Below are 25714 nucleotides of genomic sequence, written 5' to 3' on the forward strand. Positions count from 1 at the left end.
TTTGGTCGTGCAAAGGTGGCATTAGGAATGTCATTCTCCTTTTTTTTTTTTTTTTTTCCTTAAGGAGAGGCTTCAATTCTTCAGAACCATGTGTCAATAACAAGGAAATCTTTCCCTAAAATCACCCTGAACAGACTGCATTCTGATCTTCCTCTTAAGAGCAGTGTCAATAATCCTTGGCTGGAATTAAACACTGATGTCAAAAGAAGGACACACATATTATTAGGAGAACATTGTGCTACCTGTTTTATCAGTAAACATTTAATAGAGAGAAGGATAGAGCCTCTGTATTAATCAACTAACACCAAATCTTCCCACTGTGTTTGAGGCTCATTAATTTAAAAGGTGTCAAGTTTTTAACAAGGTGTGCTTTCTTGGCCTCCATCTGCAAAGAACACAAGATGTCAAGGATTTCTTTTTTTATAAAATACAGCTCCATGTAGGAGCCCCATATTATATTCCTTTAGAGTCTTGATCTGTATTATGATGGAGCAATTTTGAGGCTTCTCAGTTGCAGTAATGGAAGCTAGGAAGTTTCAGAGCATTACAGGATTGATTCATTTGTGGCATTTGCTTTAAAAATACACTTAGCTTGACATTTTCAGCATCACATCACTCCAAACAATTGGCTTTTGAAGTAGCCAGATTGTTTTCTTCATGTTTACAAACTGGAAACACAGCAGCGATGTTGCGATATGTCCAAGTCGAGAGAATATTTCAGTGACTTTAACTGATATCAGCAAATCAGCTTGCCCTTACTTCGCATCTCCTCTCCTCCCACTTTTCCCCGTGCCCTCCCTGGCTGTCCCTACCATGCCCTTTGAGTTAGTGATATGGAAGTGGTACAAGAGAAATGTGTTCTTTTTACTAGGGCAAGCTGACTGCTTCTTGTGTTCTCTTATGGTAATGCAGAAGGACCAGAATTGGTCCTTTGAATTTGGTGCATTTCTGGAGGAGGGTTGTTTTTCTTCTCAGTAATGGGGGGAGACATGAGTCGGGAAGTATATGTATTTATCCTATCTAGGAAATGTTTTCTTCTATAATAAAGCTGGCTAATGTTCCCTGACCTTTTATGCTTAGTGACAGTGACATTCCCATTGGTTCCTCTTTCATGTGATGTTTTCAGACATCTATTTCTATTTTTATCAATCAGGGAGTAGCTTCTAGGCTTATGACTTTCAGCTGAGAATAACTCATACCTCCCCCTGTGTTTGCTTTGATACAAGAGACTGTTTGCTATAATTGCTCTATTGTATCACAGGTTTATTGTTGAGATGAACAGATGAGCCCACTATGCAATAGATTTGTTAATTTATGTTTAATAGTAATAGTCTGTCTTCAGATTTTCTTGCTTATGCTATCGTTTCCTCCCTCAGTTTAACCAGGAAGACTTGCCCCCAAGGTTCTGATTTCAAATCTAGCAATTTATATGGGAAATGACATGATACCAGGCATATCTAGCAATGTAAGCTGTCTAATTTGGGAAAAGCAAGTGAAATTTAATTAATGTCTCCTGTTTTACTAAGTACTTTGAAATTGACTGTTGAAAACTGGTCCTCCTTGCACAATTTGGCTGGCTTTTCTATCTGATTTGTTACTCTCTGTTATTTCTGCTGCTTCTAGATCAATCTGATCTGCATCAATCACTCGTGTGATTGATGAGTACCAATAAATTTCCAGTCCAAAGAGGTGATAGTATTACATAGATAAGGGAGACAAAAGATGTAAAGAAGGCAAAGATACCAAAAAACAAGGCAGCAGTCTTCTACTGTCCTAACACATGCATCTAAAAGTTGTATATTCAGGTTTGTTAATCACAGTAAACTCCTATTACCTTCAGTGGAATCAAATAGGCAGATGTCTAAGAGACAGTCACCAAATCCTGCAGTGTGAACTAGGGGACACTGACTGAAGCTAGCAGGTCAGTACCTTCTACCACTGTGAGCAGTGCATGTGTTGCCACAGGAGGTTGTGGATGCAGATAGGATGAAATTCAGAAAGGGATTAGAAAAATTTGTGGGTAAACAGACATTAAAGCAAATAGAGATCTACCCTCCAATGTCTTTGAAGATACGATTGTGGATGCTGGGAGAGTATGGGTGGGACAGACTACTGGTAGTGGCTAGGCTTATGTGCTTTCCTTAAGGAGTATCTCCAGCTGAGATGGGTAGATTGAAGCACCCAGTAGGGCATTTCTTAAATTCTTAATCTGCCATTGGAGGGACCTGTCTCCCCCTGGTGACTCTAAAATGAGCCAAGGGTGAGGTGACTGGTTTGGTCTTTAAATTATAACTTTCAGGAATATTATGAAGTTAGGCATATTAATCCCACCCCAAGAGTCCAGGCGATTTTCCAAGAGCCACAAAGAGCATCAGTAAGGAGAATGTTCTGAAACTCTTACTAATTCCAGCTCTTCATGGTATCTAGGGCAATCTCTACAGTGTCATCTTTTCTGTCAGTCTAATTGAGTAAAAGAAGTTGCTCATTACTGCAGCTCTGGTAGATCGTGCTCTCTCTCTAATTTGCCTGTGAGATATCCTGATTTAGATAAAGCACTTGTAAAGTCCATCAGATGAATGAGATGTGTCCATTTCAGACATACTATGCAGTAGATTGTATCTTAGTTGCTGGTGTTTGTTCATCTTGAGGCATGCAGGTACTGTTGCAGATAAGGAGACTTGAGTACCCTTCTGAGCATTAAATTGCAAGTCACATTTTGCAGTCTTTTTTAAAAAATAAAGTTTCATTGCAAATTATTTGTATAGACTATTTTATAAAAAATAGTATTTTATATTAAAAATAATTTATTTTTTTAATATACTGTATTTTAAAACTTTTTTTTGCAGGTCTATTTTTCCTATCCATCCTTCTTTCAGAATAGTGGTCTTAGCAGAACCTCCTGTCATTGGAAGCAGTACTCAGCAATGGCTGGGTCCAGAGTTTCTGACACTGTTTCTTTTTCATAATGTTCGATCTTTAAGCAAGAGTGAAGAAATAGAAGTTATTAAAGAAATGGTAAGCATGTTCAGTGTTTTACACATTATTGTCTATGCTTACTGAACATGACTATTTACTACATAAAAAATACATTGCTATTTCAGTGTAGCATAAATGAGTCTTCATTTTCAGAGCTTTTCAAAGCAGCATATCTGCTTATCTCTTAACAGTACTGATATAAATTAGCATTCTTATTGTGATATTAAGCGGTGCTGTAATAGAAAAATGCTCTTTGTCAAAACGATATTCCTTTTGGTTGACATAAAGCAACTGCAGCAACTGTATGGTCATTGCATCTGGATGTAGCTATATACGGAACTTGTGTATCTTGCAGTGAGATTAATACTGTTTTTATTTCAAGCAGATTCCAAACGTACCCAGTGTGGCTGTGGAGCAGTTGTTGTCACTAACACACAAGCTTCGGGAGACAAATGATGCCACCGTGAGCCTTTTTTTTTTTTTTTTTTAATTTACTTTCTCTTACTGTGACTGTTTGTTTTAACAAAGACTGGGTGAAGCATGCTAAGCTATAGTGTTATTTCAAAGGCTGCCTGATTGGAAAACCAGCCACAAAATTATTGCTGACAATTACTGCACTGTGTACTGTAAACTTTTTTGATTTATGATGTACATTTTTAAAATCTGCATAAGTAAAGCTTTTAGGAAGTTGCCCATATCCTAGAGAAGTCAGGCAGAACAGTACACATGTTGTTGGTGAGTTTAGATACATGACTCACAGTGAAACATGCTTGAGGTGCATTTTGAATAGGTATGGATATAAAGATGTGTCCCCAAATATGTTTTGATTACTTCACTGTAATCATTAGAACTTTGATGGCTGAAATTATTGGGGCTTTTAGGGCAATGTGAACTACCCTAGCCATTATAAAATGCCAACGGGCAACAGCAAAGACATTGAAAAAGGGAAGCTCTAAAACTCGTGGATACAGGAGTTGCTCCTGGCTCCTGCTTACTGCTACAGGCTATTCTGTTAAAGCAGTCTTGTCAAGAAAAATAAGTTCTGCTGACAGTAACCACAGAATTCTTTAAAAAGATACAGCCAAATCATGGTGAAAAGAAAAAGAAATTATTGCTATGGCAACTAAAGCACTGGATGTTTTTAATGTAACTAAAATGTAAAACATTTTTAGTGGAATCCAGCAGTTCAACTGCTATGCAAATGTAATCCATTCTCCTTAGTTTTAATTATTTTAACATGGGTAATAGTTTTTACATTATTACTATTTAAGAAGCTGAGAGAGGCTGTTGTCCTCTTCTGAGCTTAAAAAAAGAAAGTAAAAAGGTTGACTTTTAGGTACACCTTTGGGACAGTGTTATTATTATCTCTTTAGCTTCCTACACATAACGTGTAAATGTATTGGTTTTGACATATGTGGAGACATACCATGCCTGAACAGAGCATTACAAAAATCCTTTCCAAATATGTGGATGTCTATATCATTGTGAAATATCTAAATGCAGTATATGATGTTGGATGAGAAGTGAGTCACAGTATGGATTAAGTGAGGATTCCTGTAGATCAGCAGTGACATGAGACATGTTGGGAATAGCACACCTGTCCAGGGAGCTGAAATATGTGCCTTAGGTATGTCAGGCTATTTATAGAGTTGCCTAGGTAGGTAAGGCTCTGACAGAAATTATCCTGAAGTATTAACCATTGTTTAAAGTGATTTTGTTAACAATAGAAGAATACCTGTAGACTATTCATCTTGTGGGTGTTGTCTGTGTCATTGTTATAGTTTGCTTGATATACAATAGAATCTAGGGAACGCAGTCAAGATCCTGTTGAATTAGATGTCTCATAGATATGTATTACAAAGACTGTCACTAACCCAGTTTTGAGTTTGCAGTTGTTAAATATAAAATACTTTAAAAAACAGGTAAAAGAAAAGAGGAATTTTTGTTCCTGAAACTTGTAACTGCTAGCTGCGAATACTCAGAAGATGTGATACAGCTTTTCCTCTGTGGTCCTGTCCTCTATGCTCATTCATTTCAGTGCAGGATCTGATGCTATATATTGTTTAGACTTTAAAATGCCCATGTTCTTAGAGATCGTACTCTACCAAGGTGGCAAAATGTATGAAATATGCTACCTCAGTTACTATACTCATCTGCCATTCTCCATCAGTGCAGTCTCATGGGTTGTGATTTAGGATGATTGCTGACCTGTCAAAATTTATTCGGGAAACTTTCAGCTGTTTAAAATACTTCTGGAAAGATAATATCATCTCCAAAGGCAGTGAGGGTTCTGGCTTGTGAACAGGGATAACAAGGATACAGCACTCACCCCTCTCCTTTGCCCATGCTTCACACATGGCTGAGTAGGTCTTGAAATGACACTTGAAATGCTATCATTTACATCACAGTGTCCATAATGCTGGGTGGTAAACTACAGTGGTTCAGAAGATGCTTCACAGTCTTCTCTCAGTGAAAGCAGGAGGAGCAGGAGTAGTTATCTTTGCAGTTAGCTCAATCTAAATCATTCTTGCTCATTGCTCCGAGCTATGCTAAAAAGCATTATCCTTTATTTTCTTAGCATTTTGAGGAAAGTTCTGTACAATTTCATAGAAGTGATTTTTTTTCTTTTAAATATTAATTCCTCTTTGGCAAAACTGCAGTTTTCCAGGGGAAAGAATTGGTGTTAAGACATTTCTCAGGCTTAAAAATTATTAAAGGGGAAAATAGGGTCTGAAATTCATGAAGTGTTGCTTTCTATTTTTTTCTCCTGGGTGGCAAATTTCAGGATTTTTTTCCAATTGAAGCAGCATAATATTTAGATAATTGTAATACAGTTAGAAGTCATTTATATGAACCAAACCAAAACATTTTGAAATTACCTAATTAAAATATTTCACTTGACCCAGGCAAAGCATGGCGTGACTTATCAGATCATGGTCATTGTTGTGTGTTTCCTGCTAAAATAAGGAACCTATTTGTGTTAGATGCCTTCATCCGGTAGACATAATTATAGAATTATTTCTTAGTCTTTATATCTTTCTTTAAATACATGGTCACCTGTTTTGGACTTCTGTTTTTTTGTTTGTTTTTTAAATTTAGCTGTATTTGTTTGAGGTCTGCCTTCACATTGAATCAATGTTGTAATTCATTGCTGAATTGTGTCCAGTTTTTCGCATTTATTTTAACATGTGGACAACACAGAAGGACATAGTGTTCCAGTAACAGCCTGCCCAGAAGGCGTGTGCAGAGGTGATACAATCTACTTACTGCTGCCCAGTGTTGTCTTGTTTATACATCCAAGAATCCTGCCAGACCCTTTTGCCAGAGCATTACATGTGGAGCTCATATTCAGTTTGTGAAGAGCAAATGATTTTTGAGGACACTGGTGCTTTTACAGTGGCTAACCTCCTTGGTTTTGTGGATATTGTTTAGTGTTAGGGTTTATACAGAAAATAAAATTCAGTTATCAGCACATTTTTCTTCCTGTTGCTTATCAAGTGAAATCATAAGGCTAATCTTTTGATGACGTCATGATTTCCATGGCAGTGAATTACTGCAACTATTACAGAATTACAAGCTTGTAGATTAAAAAGCACAAGCTGCTGTAGGAGGCAGAAAGCACCTATGAAGTAGGAGAAAAGTTGAAATAATTCCTTTTTTACTTTTTTCTCCTGACTTGTTCAATTTAAATCTGTGAGATCCAGTCCCAGAGATCAAATAATTAAAATACCTTGCATTTTTTGACAGGCACAGTCACTGGCTTCATCTTTATCTACTCGACAGCTGTTGCGAATTTGTCGTCGACTGTCACAACATCCAGATGAAAGCCTTTACTATGCTGTTAATAAAGCCTGCCTTTCCAGGTAGAAGTGCCAGTTTTGGTCTAAACTCAAGAGCTTCTTGGTCAGTTGCTAATATGTAAGATAGCTTTTAACGCGTTCTAGTAGATAATACAGTTGCAGTCTTGTTCCTTAAAGTCTGTAATTTCTTTAGAAGTATTTCTGTGATATTCTCAAACTTAGGAGGTAAGTAGAAATGACTTTGTACTCTTTTCTCATCTTTATGAAGATATTTCATTATATAAATTGGGTCACCATTATCAGCATTATTTTACTGTCTCAAAACTCTCAAAGCAGAGTTATATTAATATCTAGTATGACTAGATGTTTGGTGGTGGCTTGGTTTCAGTTCTAAAAGCTGTATCTAGAGAAGTTATGAACATCTAAGTTTTCTGTTGGGTTTTTTGGTTTGGTTTGTTGGTTTTTTTATTGTTGTCCAAAAGTAGTAGTTATCAAAAGGATTGGAAAACTGAAAGGGCCTAGCTCTGGACACATCAGAGCTCACTCTTTCCCTTTGGAACCTGGAGTCCAAGTGGACTGAATTAAGAGTAAAGGTATTTCCAGAAAAAACATTGTTTCTATTGTAGCTCTTACTGGCAGTGGGATGAGGATATTAAATACTTCCAGTCCTAATCTATCCGATATTACAACCCCCTTGCAATATTCAGTAACACTGAAGCCTTTTAAAATGAGCACACAGCCACAAGTGTAGTTCATTGCCTATGGAAGAAGCTGTTTCACTCCTTAGGGGTGGGTGAAATGTTGAAGACTATTTGAGCGTGAAAGGAATAAACATTCAGGGTTTGAGGTCCAAGTAAAGCTCCATACTGATTTGAGATTACAAATACTGAAAATCTTTTTTTTAAGAAATCCTTAAAATACAACCTCCCTATTACTTTTCTTCATTTAGGTTTTTACCAAACCTTGCCAGATCAGCTTTACATAAAAATTTGCAGGATGCTGGTATTGAGACAAGTCCAGATGACATGAAGAAACTAGAGGAAAAGGAATATACATGTAAGCTTCTGCCATCTTTTGTGCTGCTCTTCATGTATGTTACTCAGATGGTTGAGCATATAAAGGTGTATTAATTATCCCTCAAATTAAATGTAGTTTGCACCAGTTATATGCCTTTGAATTTGTTCTATTAGAATGCAGTGTTGCTCTCATTGTGTTGATAATTTTGTATTGTCTGCTGTATTCCCAGCTCATGGAATTTTGTTCTCCATTATGTTTAAGTGTTTCGCAGTCTATAGGATCCATGGCCTCCGGCTTTCTTGGACTGCTTCTTTTTTTTTTTTTTTTGTCTTCCTCATCATTGATAACTATTCTTCTGTACAGTTACAGCCTTGTTTTGATCTTAATATTTCTCTGTTCTGTTTTTTACCATCGCTTCTTTCTCTCCACTATTAAAATCAGCCTTTTTCTCACCGAGACTCTTGTAAAAGTCATGGGTTATGTTTTGCTTTCGGTCTGGTACACACTTCTTTGTTAGTTTCCCTTCTTTTTATTCTCTTTAAATTGCTGCTGTTGTTACATGTCATCTTTATCAAGCAGGTGTTTGTTTCTTTACCTCATCCAACTTGTACTCATTTGCAGTAGCCTTCAGTGCTATGCATATATTTCTGCCTCTGCCATTTTTTCACTTCTGCTTTCTCCTTCCCGCATGACCCCTGGTCTTCATGCTAGCTGTATATTTTTTCATATCTTCTGTCAGGCAGCACACTTTGAGCAATTTTCCATTTTCCATTCACTAAACTTTTGCTTTGCTTTACTTCACCAGTGTTACCTCCGCTGTCACTCTTCTGTATGTTTATTCTCAGCTTTGTGATGTATTTGACTTCTGTGTTTTTACTGTTAGATCTTTGCAGTAGTAAACACATCTTTGGTTTCGGTTATATGAATTCTGGTTTATAGAATTTATTTATGTGTGTGTATAGATATAAAAAAGTATATAAATACAGATACATTAATATATCTAATACACAGTATAACATATATGTGCAGTTAATATGCTGTATACAGTAACATATATACAGACATATACATATGCAGCCATCCATGTAATATTGTTTCTGTATTTGCATTTTTTGTGTATAAAATAATTTGAACTCTTGACAGTTGTGTGATACTACCTGTTTACCATTCTTCTTTTTTATTTGGACACATCCCTTGAAGCTTCTTTATGTTTCTCTGTTTCATAACATTCTACATTCATAGAACCATGTAGAATAACAGATGAACAACTGAAAACATCTGTCTAGAAATTAGGCTCTTTTCAGTTTTGCACCATACCAAATTAAGAAATTAGTGGCAAAAAAAAACCCCAATATTGTGCAATAAAACCAGTAATATTGTTTACACTTAGTTGTTATTTTCCTAAGGACAGAATTTATGGTTCTTTTGATCTAAGAATTTTTTGAAATGTATTTTTTCTCTCAGAGCTGTAGTTGAAGGTTATTTCAACAACTGCAAATTTAGCAAGTTTTTACCAAAATGCTTACCAAATTTACCAAAATCTACATTCTGGCATCAACCCATTTGAGCAAAAATGCAATGCTGAAAGGAAGAATCAACAGTGACTCTATACTGTTGTGGTGGGTTGACCGTGGTTCTCAGTCAAGCACCCACACAGCCACTTGCTCAGTTCCCTCTGCACCCTAGTCCCCAGTGGGACAGGGAGAGACAACAGTTTTCCCAGTGGGAAAACTTGTGGTTTAAGGAAATGTGGCCTAATGACATTAGTGATATTCCAATAATAAAATGAGATTATGAAATTAAACCAAGGCAGTGGTCACAACTTCTAGTGTTTCTTATGGTACTTTTCCTGTAAGATCACCTATTCATCTTTAATTGTAATAGACATCTTTGCAATTTTAAAGAGAATTCAAATTCTTGGTAATGCAACTTCTTTTTAATGGATATTCTTTCAAGCATTAACTTTCTTTAGATAGAAATCATTTACACCTTGTCAAAATTTGAAAATTGTCACTTGTGAATATTGGGGATTGACTGAATGTCTGCTCAGAGGATGCTGTAAGTAATTCATTTGCTTGCTTCCTGCAAAATGTCTAGGTGAAATAAACAATGGGATTCTGAGGATAGGGTCTGTGACGATGCCAGTTTGTAACTCAACCGAGAAAATGAAAGTGCCTGATGTTTTGTTTTATGAAAATGCACAAGTAAGTACAAACCTCTGACTTGTGAGGTACAAAAAGTTTGTTAAATGTGTACTAATGTGCATGCTCATATATATTAAATAGTGTGCTAACTATGTTTTAAGGGTATTATTTCTAAAGGAGTTTCTTTAGGAGTTGGTGCTTACATCAGATGTGTCTTCACCATCCCATTGTGAAGAGATTGTAACAATCCTGTTGAACATTCATGAAATATGAAGTAACAGCAACTGAAACTGAATTTTGTTTAGAATGATTTCATCAGATGTTAAGTGATTTTTGGTTTTGTTTTCTGTTGCTGCTGGACTAATCCAGTCTTAGGGCTACATTACCGAGTCCATCCTGAGACCATGTTTTACAGGCTTATCTCATGAAGTTGTACCTACCTTTTATTAGAATTAACACTGCACGTTTGAAAAGCAAAGCAATTAGTTCATTGGTTATTAATTAATTGGCTATTATTTGTTTTAATTAGCTTATCTTATTAATTAGTCATTAGTGTTATTAGTATTAACTAGTTTGTAGTAGTGAAGAGTAATTAATGAACACAATGAAAGGGGGAAGGTCTTGGTGTCTGTGGGTTTTTGTTGTTTTTGTTTTTTTTCCCCCCAGCCTTTTGTAGACGTAGGTGTACTGCAGCTTTCTTCTCCATCTAGCATGGAAGCCTCAAAACTGTCAGACAGGGGTATCCTTAGCAGGAGTATTACCCTCTGAGTCACCTTTAGAATATCTTGCTCTGAAAGGCAACACTGATAGCATGATCTTGTGAAATATTTTTCTTTTAGGGGCCTAATGTGGGTTTGCTTACTTTTCCTTTCCTTTTTTCCTCCCTCACTTGTAATTTCTCCACAGAAAGACTATGCTACATGGGTATCACCTACTGAGGGTGATGACAGGCTGTGCAGGGGGAACAGATGACAGTCTCCTTCATCTTCCCCACTAAAATTTCATGTGAGATTTTGTTCTGTGTTGCCATTTTGGTAAAGTACTTAATTTGGGTTGTTGGAAACAAAATCCTGAGTCTTGCTAGGACTTACACCTGAATTACTTTTCCACCTTCTTATTTATAGATTCAGAAAATTGTACACAACCTATATTCAGAAATTATGCATGTTTTATTTAGGCAATGTGTGTTAAAAATGCTGTGGAGAATAAACTGCTCTGTATCCATCCATGATAACTATGCACGCTGAATGCTGAAGGAAACAACAACCAAATACTAGTCAGGGTAGCTGTTCCTATTTATAAATGAATTCTACTCTTATTTTCTTTATTACAAGTTTGTGGTTTGGTCATTCAAATGCTGTAATGATCGTTCAGCAAAACCTACTGAAGAACAATTTGATTCATGGGTCTAGTGCAATACTTCCTCTCTGTTATCTAAGAACTACAAAAATAAACTGAAACAGAAAAAATTTATCGTCAGACCTTTGCAGTGCTGTACAATGTAATGAAATACATGGTGTGTTTGGTCTTGAAACATGTGGTATTTGGCATTGCCATAGACAATTGCTGTTGGTCCACAACAGGCGTAGGGATGGAAATAATTTTTAAGTGATATGCCAAATGCTACATTCAAGTCAGGCTTTGGGGAGCATGGATTGCTAAAGTTAACATGATATTGATAGGTCTTCTTACAAGTCATTTATGTAAATAATTAATCTGAAATGCCTGCATACATCCTAATACAATGCTAATTTAAGTCTCGGTGGAAAAAAAAAGTTTCAGTACATTCTGTCTCTTGTGGGAAATCTGTTCTGCAGGAGAAATATAATGTACAGATATTTGTGCAATTTAGGATAAAAAAAGTCATCAGAGGAAAGTATTCATGCCTTAGCAATAAAAGTAAAAAATGTAATCAGTGTGTGTACAAAAACTGACTTCCTAGAATTTATGCTATCTGGTCAAAGTTATTCTCATCAATTCATAAATTTCCAGTGTGTACACATGCCAAAAAATACAGTAATTTGCCTTGAAGTCCTCTCCTTAAATTGTGCGTTGAATATTCAGTAGTCTTTTGACATGCCTGGTTAGGATTTTGTGGTATTAAACTGTGTTTGCAAGAGTTTCTTCCCCCCACCCCCAGCCTCTGTTCTGGAGAGATCTGAAAACCTAAAACATCTTTCACACAGTTGGAAACTGAGCATTTCTATGCTCAGAAATTACAGGCAAGCTACTGATTTGATTTTTTTTTTTTAATCAAGTAGTAGAGATGAGATGATAATGTGAAAAAATTATATGTTTATCTAAAGGGAAGCATTCATTTCTCTAAGTAGGTTGTCTGACCTACTTACAGATGACCTATTTTTACTAGATACAGTGGAGAAATATACACGACTTTATTGCGAGTAGTCTGCATTGCCACATTATCCTTAAATCCTTTCAATCCTTTTAAATAAATTATTTGCGAGGAACAAGATAAGGTTAAAGGATATACAGTGTGTGTTATCTCTTATGATATTGGATATATATAAAATACATCTCAAGCATTTTGGCTTCAATTAGGCAGTCTAATTTAGAAGTTGTAAGGGACATAATAAACACTTTTAGACTTGAGTTTGCGTTTTTCTGTCTGTTTTCCTTGAAAATAAAGTTTGATTAGAATAGGAAGTGTATTTGTCATTAAGCTAGACCTAGTGATTAATCTTTAATAAAATAAATGTGTGTAATTTACATATTCATGTCAGCTGCCTTCTATTCCCTCTGATTGGTTTCTGTAAAGTTCTACCAGGATGCATTTTGCTTCCTGCCCGTACAATGGCTGGAAAATTGTCATACACATATTAATGGAAGTTCTTAAACTCTGGGTGACAAGCATTCAACTAGGCTAAAAGGAAATGCATTAAGAGTGATTACGGAGAATTAAATATATTTAGGGAAGTCAGACACCCAGAATCAGTTGGAGCAGAGGAAATACATAAGGAGAGTTAGTATTTTTGTTTCATTGTTTTAGTCACAGCATAGATAGCCTCTGCTGTTACTGGCTGAGAGATTCATGCTATAAAATAAATAGCTGTTAAGTATAAAGTTAAAAAAATTTTGGCCCCCACTGTATAAATACGGCATTCTGAAAGTAAAGTTCCTCTTGTGCTACTTGTACTAGTGAATGCATAAACTTGTAGAGAAACAGGGGTGAAAATTGTGGTTTTGTTTCTCTAGCACATGATGGTAATGGAAGATATGCTAAAGGACTTTCTGCTGGGAGAACATCTTCTTTTAGTTGGCAATCAGGTGAGTTAAACATCTCTTACAGTGCATGGAACAAACTCATTATTTAATAATGAAATTAAATCTCTGTTTTGCTTCATTGAAATTACATTAATTTTTACTACTGAGGTATTTGACCCATTTTTTGATTCTTTATCTACTAGTTTCCATGGGTTTGATGGGCACATATCTGTGGAAAATGCCTTAAATGTTCTTTTGCATTGCTATCAGCAAAAATAAAAAATCAAACATTAATAGTTAATATATAACATCATTACCATTAAAATCTTCAGTTAATGGCTTTGGTTATCCTTCTTGGCCATGTATCAAATCTCTCCTTTAAAATCTACAGTGGTAGATGAGACGTGTACACATAAATATTATCTAAATCTTATTTATTGACAGCAAAATATCAGTTTTCTCTAAAATAGATACAGATTTGCTTTATTCTTTGGCTAGTATATTGTTTGCTGGAGACTTTATTGGCAAGATCATGGGGGCTGTTGTGTTCTTCAGTTGGTCATTGCTGTTTCATGACACCTTCTAACAGTTTATAGGCTCCCTAATATGAGGTATGGGCAGATGTTCTCCAGTTGGGTGTTTTAAAGTCTTTGTTCTTCAGAACCATCTTAAACTATTACTGCAGCTGTTAGGTGACCTGAACAGAATTATATGCTTTGCGGATAGCTCTGAAAAAAAGAAGAGCGCTTTTGTGATTATTTCTGTATGTTTGAAGTGTTCAGGAAGGTGATACTTCCCAAGCTACCAAACTGGTTTTTCCCTCATAAAGTAATCTTCCTTTAGTTTAGCTTTTCCTTAGCAAGGATACAATAGTTTTCTAGCAGATGTTTCTCTTTATGGTTTGCAATACCCTTTGGAACAAGTCTGTCACAAAACAGTAATGGTCTAACCTACATGGCAAGGAATATAAAATACTGATTGTTATTAATGTGCATATATTAAAATTACAGTATATAGTTATATACAGTATCATCTATCTAGAGTCCTTGTTAACAGCTTGAATTATGAAGACATACTTAACCTCTGTAGGCTTTTGTATGATGCCAGCTTCTCCCAAAAGGTTTTATCTGTTCATAAATAGAAGTTAATCTGGTTAATAAATGAAAGATCTATTTATTCTATTTCATAAACAGTGATCTCTATGCCAGCTTCTAAGTTGGTATTGAAAATATTACGTAGTACAGATTGCCTGCAGGACGTGCTGTCAGGGAATAGCAAGAGGGGAATGAAGGTAGGGGCAGTGTCCTTAATGGCAAGGTTCACAGTCCCACAGTGTCCAGGCAAGAAGAGCGGGTCTGGGGACAGCAGCTGTGGTCATCCAGGTGGCTGCCAGACAGGTCTGTGGTGATGAGGCAGGTCTGAGGCCAAGGTGGAAGGTCAAGCCAACAGGTTCAGGCTAGGATTAGCAAGGTACAGGGCCAGACACAGCATCACTGCAGTGTAGTTTTGGAAGGAACTGAGGAAGGGGCCTGAGTGTAAACACAGCTCCCAAGCCATGGGGGGCAAAGGGGACCCCAGTGAGGCAGCAACACCATGTCAGTGCTGACTTTCAACACCAGCAAGTAAAATTCTAGATGCGAGGGGAAGAGCTTGCAGAGCTCAGTGGTACACTCAGGGCCCTGACAGATGCTTCGTATGTTCTACCAATTTAGCAAAAATTTTTGAAGACTACGTGAGTACGATTTTTAGGGTATAAGGTATTTTCCCAGCAGCGGTATACTCATTTTTAATAATACATGTGTCACATTTTCTCCAAGCTTATGAAACTAATTGAAAACAGCATTAAAAGATTTAACTGGATTGAAGTACTGGAACATACTGCTTTGATTCTAGACATCAGCTCAGCTGTACCATTAAGTTGGAAAATCGATTGATTTGCTGTGATTTCTCTTTGGCAAATCAGTAATATTTACAGGTTTTGTTTTATAATTCCTAACATACTTCTGAGTACTTCCAGGTTTACTCTTTACTAGTTTGTTCCACTATTCTTATATGTGACTTTTTGAAATACTTTGTCATTCTGCAGCCTGTTAGGACTGCAGCAATCATCCTTAATTTCTCAGGGATGATGGCTAACCATTTAGAAATTGCTTGGCTAATTCCTTAAAAATACTGCTGTAACTTTCTACAGCATGTGATGAATCCTGTTCAAGTACTTTAAAAGCAATCGTATTACATCAATAAACTTTCATACTATGTGTGCAGATACCTTCCCTTTGAAGACATTAGAATTTTCATCCTCTTTTTGTAAAGCAAATGATTAAAAAATAGAATTTTTTGCTGTTCAGTTACTTTAAGAGTTCATTCTGTAATAAGGTTGGGTTTTATGATTTCTTGATATAGCTGTGTGTACTTGTGTTTCACATTTTGCGAAAATATATATTAGTTTTGTGTGAAGATACAAAATGCTGTTTTGAGTTCTTTTCTGTTCTACTTCTTGTTGGTGAATGAGTAAATCATGAAAATTCAGTGTAAATAATTCAAATACTCTGAACCTGAGTATTTCAGAAATACATGACTAACACCCCTTTGAATGCTTGTGTCATTTCCTAGATATTTAAATGAGTTGGCATATAATTTAGAACATAATTTGGTCCATAAAAATGATGACTATGTAAGTATATCCATTCAGTTGTGATTAAATGTACCAGGTTTGACCTGTAGACCTTCTTTTAGAAACTGGATTTGGTTTTGTTTGTTTGACTTCATTTTCCTCTTGCCTCTTTTGCCTCGTAACACATCTACAGACACAAAATTCCTGTTGCTTTAAGAGCTCTCTATTTCAGAGTCTGTAAACGTAGTCTCTTTTGTCTATTCTTTTTAGTTAAGAGCTGCCCGGTGAGAGTCCTTTTACCAAGATTATTTTGAAGGTATGAACTTTGACAATTAGTATTTGGAATTCAGTAAATCAGAATTGAATTATCTTGGTGAATGTTAGGGACTTGCTTTCTTAATGAAAACAAGGAGAATTTGAAGACAAGTGTTAGATACCAATAGATATCTTCAGAAGTGTTCAGCTTCTAAAGTAAATATGTTATAACCCGCTTCATTTGTGTGTGTTTCCTGGAGCTTATATGGCCCAGGTTTCACAGCATAAATGTATTACATGAAATACAGCTTTGTCTAAATATTTGTTTACATTGGTTGTTGATTTATTTTAGATGCTAACTGGAATGTGCTTCCATTTCATATATAAGCAAACAGATTTCTCTGGGTCCTTGGGAAAGGCAGTGGATAGATATGAATTTTCAGAAATACCTGTGCTTTAAATATGGCTACTGATAGTGCTTTCTGAATGAGCCTGTAGTCTGAATGTGAGACCATCTATGACCATCTATAGTTTCTCAAAGCAGCTTTTAACTTGGCTGAGAATAAGCAGCTATTTATTATTCTAAAAGCAACAGGCAAACAACAGCAAGAGTCCTGCTTAGTAAAGGTTACTTATTCCAAACTTTTCAGTGACTGTTTATTTAGTCACTACATTCAGCTGCTCCCGAGCTTCTTGAGACTTCTTCTGGAGTATTTACTCTTAGTACCAAGGAAAATTTTTAGGCTGTGTTTTTATGAAATTTTTCCTGATGGACACTGTGGTTCATGGATTGGCCACTACTTGGTATCTTTTACTGTCTCCTTGAATTTCCTATCTTTGGCAAATAGGAGAGAAACTATGTTAATAAATAGAACTTCTTTATGTGGAAAAACTTGGAAAATAGCAGTGGCTGAAACACTTTTGTTTTGTCTTGCAATTTTAAATTTTACATATAACATTTCCCAAATTGTTGCATTTGGAAGTTGTGTAAAGAGAGGTGTTGGATGTTTTCACCTTTATTGGTTATAGGTGAAGTCTTGTCAAATATCAGCTGTCTTTGAAGATACCAAAAAAATACTCATAGTTATTAGATAGGGATTTGTGGCTTTCTGAAGAGAGAAAGCTCACAACTTTGTCCTATCTCACTTACTTTAGGGCCCTGAAGTTCTGAAACATCTAACCACATGTTAAACAAAACTGAAGTATTATATTTGACATTACTGTTTCCATGATTTATAGTGTGAGTTGTTCAGATAGCTGATCTTATAAATTAAAGAGGTTTTGTCACAGCAATGAATTCTGAACATTTCTGGTTTGGAGCATAGTTAGCATACAGGAAGCATTTAATAGTAACTTCTGTTCATTTGGACTTTTAGAGTTACTCTATTTTCATTCACTGTATAAATATGACATAACTATAAATATTATAAATTTTAATATAGTGTATAAATATCTAATATCTAATTTAATATAGTGTATAAATATAAATATCTACCATTATTTACCATAAGTTATCTAGAACAGCACACTTGCATTTTTATGTAGCCGGACAGATGCAGCTTGTACAAGGTCCAGGCATTCTGCTATGCCTTGGGAACTGCATGTTGTCCCTGGCAATGTCTTCATTAATGCTTCACTAGCCCTTATCCATTCCATAATGTATCTTTTAAATAACACATATTTTTTAATTTTGATTCAAGTTTCAATACATATAGCCAATATTCTTAGGTGCATTTTAGTCAGCATGTGCCCTTCTGCTTGACTGTACCTGTCAGCTTTGGCACACAGTGCTTGGCCTTCTACATTTACTTAAATTGTCTGCACCGTTTTCGAAGTGTAGAGCATAGCAATGAAAAGTGGCTGAGTGAACATTACTGTCCATATCATATAACCATTCTCAGAATTATAAGGAATGTTCCCTTTGTCAGCCTTCTTGAAGGGTGGACAGAGGAAATGCAGTGTACATTGGGACAGCCTCAGTGTTCATCAGGACCATTCCCTGTTTGTCATCTTTTCCTTGTTCTTCTCTTTCCAGAATTTCCAGTTTCTCTTTTGTCTTATAGTTTTCTTCACTGGCAACCTTTATGGTTATTTCTCAGTATTTGATACTGGCTGGTCTACCCTTGAAAATGAAATACTCGTGTTACCAGTGTCCATCCTGCTTTTATGATAAATTACTTAATAAGGAAGAGCTACATTTAAAAAAAAAAAAAAAAAGACAAGAAATAATACATTTCTTGTCTTCAACAATTAATTATTAATGGATACTGGAGTTCCACATCTTGTTCTGGCTTTCCTGTTGTTTATGTTCTCTTTTTCAACAAGAAACGCAAAGTTGATAATCAATAAGAATAATCAGAAATCCCATTCAGTTACTGATAAAATTACTGCTGAACACAGAAAGCATTTAAATTACGTCCTACTTCATTTGATGGTGTGGCAATTCAGATTGTACTTCTTACTCAAAATTGCTCCCTCTCTACTTCCCCATGTAGAAGGAAAACTCTTTGCAAGGTGATAAAACAAGCCTGTTCCTGGATAGCTTGTAGTCTAATTGACAATGTATAGATAAGGGGAAATCGGAAAGAAATATGAAGTAGAGTAAGAAAGAATTCTATAAAGGTGATAAATATTGTTATAAATAATTTGAAAGAAGACCATGACAAAATCTCTTCCAACACTTAGGAAAAATGTTGATGTAAGTCCACAGTAAGTAGACTGTCACAAATACATTAAAATAGCTTAGAAATGTAATGGCCTTTTGGCACATTTAATAATTTATTTCCTTGATGTAATGTAATTTCATCCTTTCTGCTTCCTTTCTTTAACTGAGAGATCAACTCACATGAACTCTTGGACTCCCTCTAGGAATTTATTTTATTCTTGAAGAATTTAGTAGAACAAATGATTGAGTCTTTCTTAAAGATATTTAAAAGGACATGCTTGAATAGATCTTCCTTCTAAGATAATATTCTTCTTATCTCATTGTGAAACTGAATTAAGTTGATACTGAGTGTATCAGCCACCAGAAAACTTGAAATAGCAAATGCTTGGTATTTTAACTTTTATAAAAATAAAGGACTTTGTTTTCCTGCTTAAATTTGTGTAAAAATCAGCAGCTTCCTCTTGAAAGCAAGAATGTACTATCCTAAATCAATTTTTTATTATTATGATCATGAAGAAACTGAGCTCCAAATGAGCTAAATTGGGCCAAATACTATGATATTTTTGCCTAAGGAATTCTGTGTGACAGTTATGGAAAACTTGGAAAATATTTCTCTTGCTGCAGTCATAACAGTATGTGCACATGTGAGAATAAGCACGCTCTTTAAATGTGTCTGTTCTTATAGTATTGCTTTCTGCCTTTACAAGTTACAGTGAAGAACCAGAATTTAAAAAGGATCAGTTAATTGATTTTGCTTTCGGATGTTTTTTTCCCACAGATTCTTTCTATTGTAAATTTTTCATATGCTCCTCTCCATTGAACCACAGTTGTCTTACGTTGCTGGAAATGTCAAGATTGTACTTAGTCTGTCAGGGCTCTAGGTTGAAGGTTGTACTTCAAGTCAGAAAAAGGCATAAACTCAACAAGCTTAGTGAGAGATATATCCAAAACATTCCATTCATGACTTCCATCAGGGAATTAAGTTTATTTGTTCTTATAACAAAATTTTATTATTTTACCATCACCATAACTTTTACATGCTCCAGATAATAATCTCATAATAAAATAAAGAGATACTAAATGAAAAGAACATTTACTGTTGTAACCACTAAACATATAGATTGCAGCTGGGGCAAGACTTAAATCACTACTGCTTTTGCACAACTGTTTTCTTTGTAACTACCATCTGAGTGAAATGGCAATGTCTATTACAGTGGTCCTCTGGTGTCTGCTGGTGACACACCTTGTGCAGTTACTACACTGCATTATTCATGTTTGTTCCAAGCAGGGAGTGATGAGCTTAATAACATCTGGAGTGTCTGAGAGAGTTCTGTATAGGTGCTGCTTGTTGCTGTGGTAGTAACAGTACATTTTTTTAAAATCAGAAATACATCCTCTGGTACAGCCTCGATCAAAATGTGTACATTCTTGCAAATGTTTTTGGTGGCAGAAACAGGCATTCTGTGGGCCTGGAAGGTGATTCAGTGCCAGACCCAGTGTTAGAAACCATATATTAGCAACAGTGTTTTCATTTTCTTCATTTTCATTGTTCAGCCATAAGTTTCTGTGACAATGACACTATCACTCTAACTCTTTCTAGGAAGTCACAAACTGAGAACTCTCATGTGAGGGTTCTGTATACTAAAATTTAATGAAAAGTCAATATTGTCTTTCATTCCCTAATAATACAATTTTAAAATTAATTATAAAATAAAATTTCATAAGGTGAAAAAGTGCTAAACTGCTTTTTCACCAGTTTAAAAATTTTTTTCATTCCTTTGTAATGAAATAGATGGTCTGCTATAAGGATGGCTGTGTGCTGAAATGGAAAAGGTGTGATTGCAGTGTCTCAGCTGAAGACCAGTACTGAAGAGCACAACATGGCAACCTGTTTAACTGCTTCAGTATGAATTGCAAATCATTTAAAAGGAAATAAAAATGAGACAGCATGGTTTAGATCTTCTTTCCAGTAGTGTGTTTTTCTAAGAGGCAAAATATTAATTTCAAAAACATGAGTCCAGTTCTTTTGGACTGTAACTTTATTGACTTTAGTTGGGCTGTGCCGGGAGAAATTTGTCCCACTACTGTAAAGGCTGCATCCTGAATTGCAAAATGCCTCCTGGGACCTGTAACAACCTCGTTTATATTTGAAACTGCAGTTACTGCTAGAAGATTAAGTAATTTTATCCTTGGTAACAAGTGTTTATAATGTCATTTAGGAGAATTTTTAACTAAGGGATTATTTTGCCTTCTAATTGCATGATTTCCTTTTTGTTATTCATTAGTGCAGATATTTATTCCCATTTTTCTATTTTGGTTGTCCCATATGTCTGACAGAATAAAAATTGTCTAATATTTGCTTTCTGAAATATTTTTACTCAGTTCAGCCAAAACACCAACACAGATGTTCTTTTCACTCTAATTAGCATGTGTTTATATTTCTGTTAAATTAAGTAACTGCAATAGTGTGTATATAAATAACATACAGCAAGTATTAATGGCGAACTACTTTGTCCTCTGAATGTTACCTTAGGCTGCAATAATTGCAAATTACGTATGATTACATTCTGAATCCAGTCCAAGATCTACTTAGTCTTTTAGTATGTTCATAAGAAAGGTGGTTCTGATTCTTTCTGTTTACATAGTTGACTGCTAGCTATGTGGGTATCCAGAAGATCCAGCTTGATCCTTGGCACTGTGTATAGACTCAGGGGGTGGCTTTGTTGCCATTTTTATCATTTCTTGTTTCCGAGGTGCCAGTAACTCATTTTAGAGGGTTTTTTTCCAAGATGGGTTAGCATTTTCCACATTTCGTGTTCACCTGAAGAAGGCTACCAGGCGTATTCTTTATCCCATGAAGGTCAGGTGGATTTGGAGTAAACCTGCTTTTCTTGGCCTTAGATTCATGAATAAGGAATGAACTCATCCAAGCTGTTTTTTTCAGTTTTTTAATGGTACTGAAGAGCCTTCTGAATAGCTTTGGTCTTTTCCTTCCTTTCTGTTATATCGTGCCTTCTCAATGGAGTAACTGAGACAAAAAGAAAGTAGTAACTTGTCATGAAGTAGGAATGTGGAGGGATGGAATCAAAAAGCTTTGACTTGAACTTTGCTCCAGCTAGTGTTGCCAGCCAAGGATTTTATGTGGTACACCACAGTCTCTGTGAAGGCACATAATGTACTCTCTGAAGCAGTTCAGTTTAGAAGTTGGGCAATGTTAACGTGTTTATAATAGCTAAAATCTGGTGGGAATGCCTTTTGGCTTTTGAATACCGCATGCACCTTTTTAAAAATGTATCACGTTTTGAAATCGAGGTATAAATAAAATAAAATAAAATAAAATAAAATGTGTGGGGACTCTGGCGAAATGCACAAATACAAATGAAGAAAAGGCAAGATGTGGTCATGGCACAACTCCCATTGACTTCACTGTGTTACTGTGGTAACTCTTTTCTTTCTTCCACAGTGGTCCTCGACCATGCTTGTGTCCTCTCAGTGTTCTTGCAGAAGTGTGGTACACTCCTCGTAATACCCTTGGTGATAACAGCATGGACAGAAATACGCAAAATCAGCTATTTGGTCATCTTGCTATTGGACCAGGGGAGGGTGAAAAAAATCTAGCAGTGTTTTTTTTATAGTTGGGAAAATATTCTTTACAGGCATAATTTTAAGAATCTGTCATAAACATAAAAACCACATGCGCTTTCTGTTAATGCACTTGAAAGCCAATTTTTTTTTAAATTACAGTAACCATTTCCTTTGATATTAAGTATGTTTTACATTGATTCAATATGTTGATCTATTTCTTCATCTTTGTACTTGCCACAGCTGGCTGCAGTCCCACTCTGCAGCAAAAAGGATATTCAATCTACTTGGTATTGGTACAGAAACTGCATGCAGTCATCTGCCCTAGCTCTCTTAGGAAAAGTAAATGAAGCTGTTTTCAGCATGGGTGTTTTGTGCTTGACATTAGGAGTATTCCAATTTGTTCACTCATCCATGATTTTAAGTATCTGACTGCAAGTAGCAGGAAACATGGGAATTAATTCATTTGTGTGCAATTCTAGGGGATTCTTACCTTGTTTCTTGTTACTTTTGATGCTTCTGATGCTATTCCTGAAGTTGCATATTTCCCCCCAAATGGATATGTTCTTTGAGTTCCTGGAAGGAATCTGTTACACAATTTCATCCCCTGTTTCAAAGCAGTGAAGAACTGTTTCCAGTGACAATTTTCAGACATGACTGGTGATAGATATTAAGTGTGTTGCAGCTTCTTATTGCACCTATGTGTAAAGCTGTAGATTCTTCTGAAGAATCGGATGGAAGAAGGTTCGTGAGGAGGTGTGTGGCAGAGCACTAACTTGAGTTTGCTTTCTTGTGCTGGAGTCGAGTCTGCAGTAGAATCTAGGTAGTTCTATTTTTGTGGTATTTTTAACTCTGCTCTCGTGGTAACTTTGATTTCAACTACAACACATATGTGCATGATTCTCTGTTCTCATAAATGTAGTCAGATGAGAGACTGTGGCCCCATTTTGAGAAGCTTAAAACAGTTTGCAGTTCTGCAGCTGGCAGTTGCCATCCTTCAGCTAGAACTTAGTCATAAATGTCATAACTTGCAGCTCTGCTCTTATTCTGTTTCAATGCCAAATGAAACATTAGTGAGTGTCAAGTTGGTTTAATCTAATCTCTTTGTTCTTTCGGTGGATTATATTTATCTGCTTTGCTTTACACTGGTGTGGACTACTAGATGCATTCATGCAGTCAGAGTGAGAATCTCAGCAGAGGGACAATGTGTTGTCAGCTTTTGACTGGTTTACAATTGAGCTTTTCATTCTACAAATTCGTTTCCTTTTTTCTTTGGAACCTCACTGTCATTCTGAGCTCCCAAATCTGCAGCCACGTCCCTGCAGGAAGGATAATAATTTTTGCATCTAAACTGTCATCTTGGTCTGCATCTACATTAGCATTTTAGATCTGATCATGAATCTACTTTTGAAGAGAATCTCTTTTTCTGCAGTTTGATATGTGTCAAGTGATGTATGACCTGGATTCTCTTAGGAAGAGACTAAAGTGGAGGATGTTCTCCAGCAGCACACCTAATTTATGCTGTGCTAAGTCCTTCCATTGGACCAGGCTAGGCCTGGGCTAAAGTGCCAGCTTCTGAACTGCTTGTACAAAACACACCAGGAGGTTAGCAACACCTGATTCACTTCATAAATCCACCGTCATCATTCTGCACAGCTAGCTAAGGCTAGACATCCAGCAGTAGGAGAGTTAAAGATCAGTTTGATCTCCAACCAAATTCTTATTCCATCTGGGGTTTTTTTGGTAACTTCTGAGGAAAGGGATTAACAAATACTACTAAGGCAATGCTCTAATTCCACATGACAGTTACAAAATGTTTTCTATGACCACTGAGAATTACCTTTTCCTATTAAGTGCAAGCCAACTTCCTAGCCTTTGCAGCCTCTCAATACCTTTGTGAAATAAAGAGCTGGAAAATGCTGGTGTTAATTAAAAAGATGCATTGTCGTGTGTTACATAACTCAAAGGGCACAATCCTGTCTCTGGTTATTCCTAGTAAGACAGATAAGTATTTTGCAAATATATATATACGTAAAATAAACTGTGTTCAGAAATCTTAGATGTGGATTGAGATTGTATTTGTCTATAAAGGAATATGGAGAGTTTTTTAACAGTTTGGAGAAGTTTTCTTTGTTTATAACTCTTAAATGTGTACATCTATATTATGTCTTAATATTATATTTATTTACTGCAGGGTGTTGGGAAAAACAAGATTGTTGACAGATTCCTTCACCTTCTAAACAGGCCCAGAGAGTATTTACAGCTGCATAGGTAAGAATGCATTACATTTCCATACTTGGTGTTTATAATCTGATTTCCCGTGTTTTAAAACTTATGTTTCTGAAGTTTAATTTGTTCTTACTGTTTGAACAGAGACCCTATTGTGGTAGGTGGCACACAGACCAATGAATATATCTGTTTTCTAGGCAGAGGCAATAAGTTGACAGGTTGAGGAGGGGATACAAGAATCTAATGCATTCACATTGCTTAATATAAAAGAAAGTAGAAGTCAGAGTGTTAAACTATGCTCAAGATGACAGCAATATTTTGATGTCATTTCTGAAGAGATTTCTCTAAGCATGAGGTACTGTGTGAGGGGAAATAAATCAAAGATGGTTGTTTGAATATTTCACTTGTTAGACAAGCAACATTTTATATAGTAAAGGCTTTTTGTTTTTTTCCTTTGGCACTCCTGCTAAGCTCATGTATTTCTTCCTCATCCGTAAACATTTGGATGAGAAAATTCTTTTTTCATATGCAAGCTAGAAAACAGACTTCAAGACAACAAATCAATTGAAAACAATTCAAAAGCTGAAATAATATCAAATTATTTGCCTGCTTTTTATGACATGAACTTTAAATCAATAAGTTGAAATAAAGACTAGAAGTAAAATAGATTGAAATAAAAACTAAAGTCTAGAAGATTCATTTTCAATTGAACTGCATCTTTTTTCAGCTTCATTCCTAATCTTTACCTCTCTGTCTTCAACTTCCTAGCTTCATCACCCTGTATCTTTCTATAATCACTGTTTTCTAAACAGTACTAATAAAAAGGTACATCTTTGATATTTTGCCCTGTAACACAGTCTCTGCAGCACTTTCACATTTGAAGACAAAAGCTGGGAGGAAGCTTTTGTCTTCAAATGTTTTGTATTCCTGATATTTAGATAGCTTGCTCTCATCATTTCTCTACTGCTGTTTTCTTTTATACTGCGTCTCCTAGACTTTCATCACTTCTTTGTGAAATACCACTTTGTGTGTGACCTGCTACTTTCAGCTTTGTGTTAACTTTCCTGTCATCTCTGCTTGGAGCAGGCACTAGCTTCTGAATAAAATACAATATCATTTTTGCAAATCCTAATTACTTCACAAAATACTACAGTATTTCTGTCTTTCAGTGTGTTTCTGAAAAATTGTTCCCCAGTGAGGTGTGGTCAAG

The 25714-nt window shown here is 35.8% G+C and overlaps 1 protein-coding gene across 2 annotated transcripts in view; it reads left to right on the forward strand.

Moving 5' to 3' along the window:
* The window catches only part of VWA8 (von Willebrand factor A domain containing 8), a 193131-nt gene that overhangs the window by 65315 nt on the left and 102102 nt on the right, over positions 1–25714 (forward strand). For both annotated transcript variants that reach the window (XM_026859729.1, XM_026859638.1), the window contains exons 15-21: positions 2847–3015; positions 3362–3439; positions 6724–6839; positions 7726–7832; positions 9891–9997; positions 13151–13222; positions 24470–24546. In XM_026859729.1, coding sequence (XP_026715530.1) covers positions 2847–3015; positions 3362–3439; positions 6724–6839; positions 7726–7832; positions 9891–9997; positions 13151–13222; positions 24470–24546 — 726 coding nt within the window. The remainder of the gene's footprint in view (positions 1–2846; positions 3016–3361; positions 3440–6723; positions 6840–7725; positions 7833–9890; positions 9998–13150; positions 13223–24469; positions 24547–25714) is intronic.

The sequence above is a fragment of the Athene cunicularia genome (genome assembly GCF_003259725.1).
Source record: "Athene cunicularia isolate RWA chromosome 1 unlocalized genomic scaffold, athCun1 chr1_part1, whole genome shotgun sequence".
Classification (NCBI taxonomy): domain Eukaryota; kingdom Metazoa; phylum Chordata; class Aves; order Strigiformes; family Strigidae; genus Athene; species Athene cunicularia.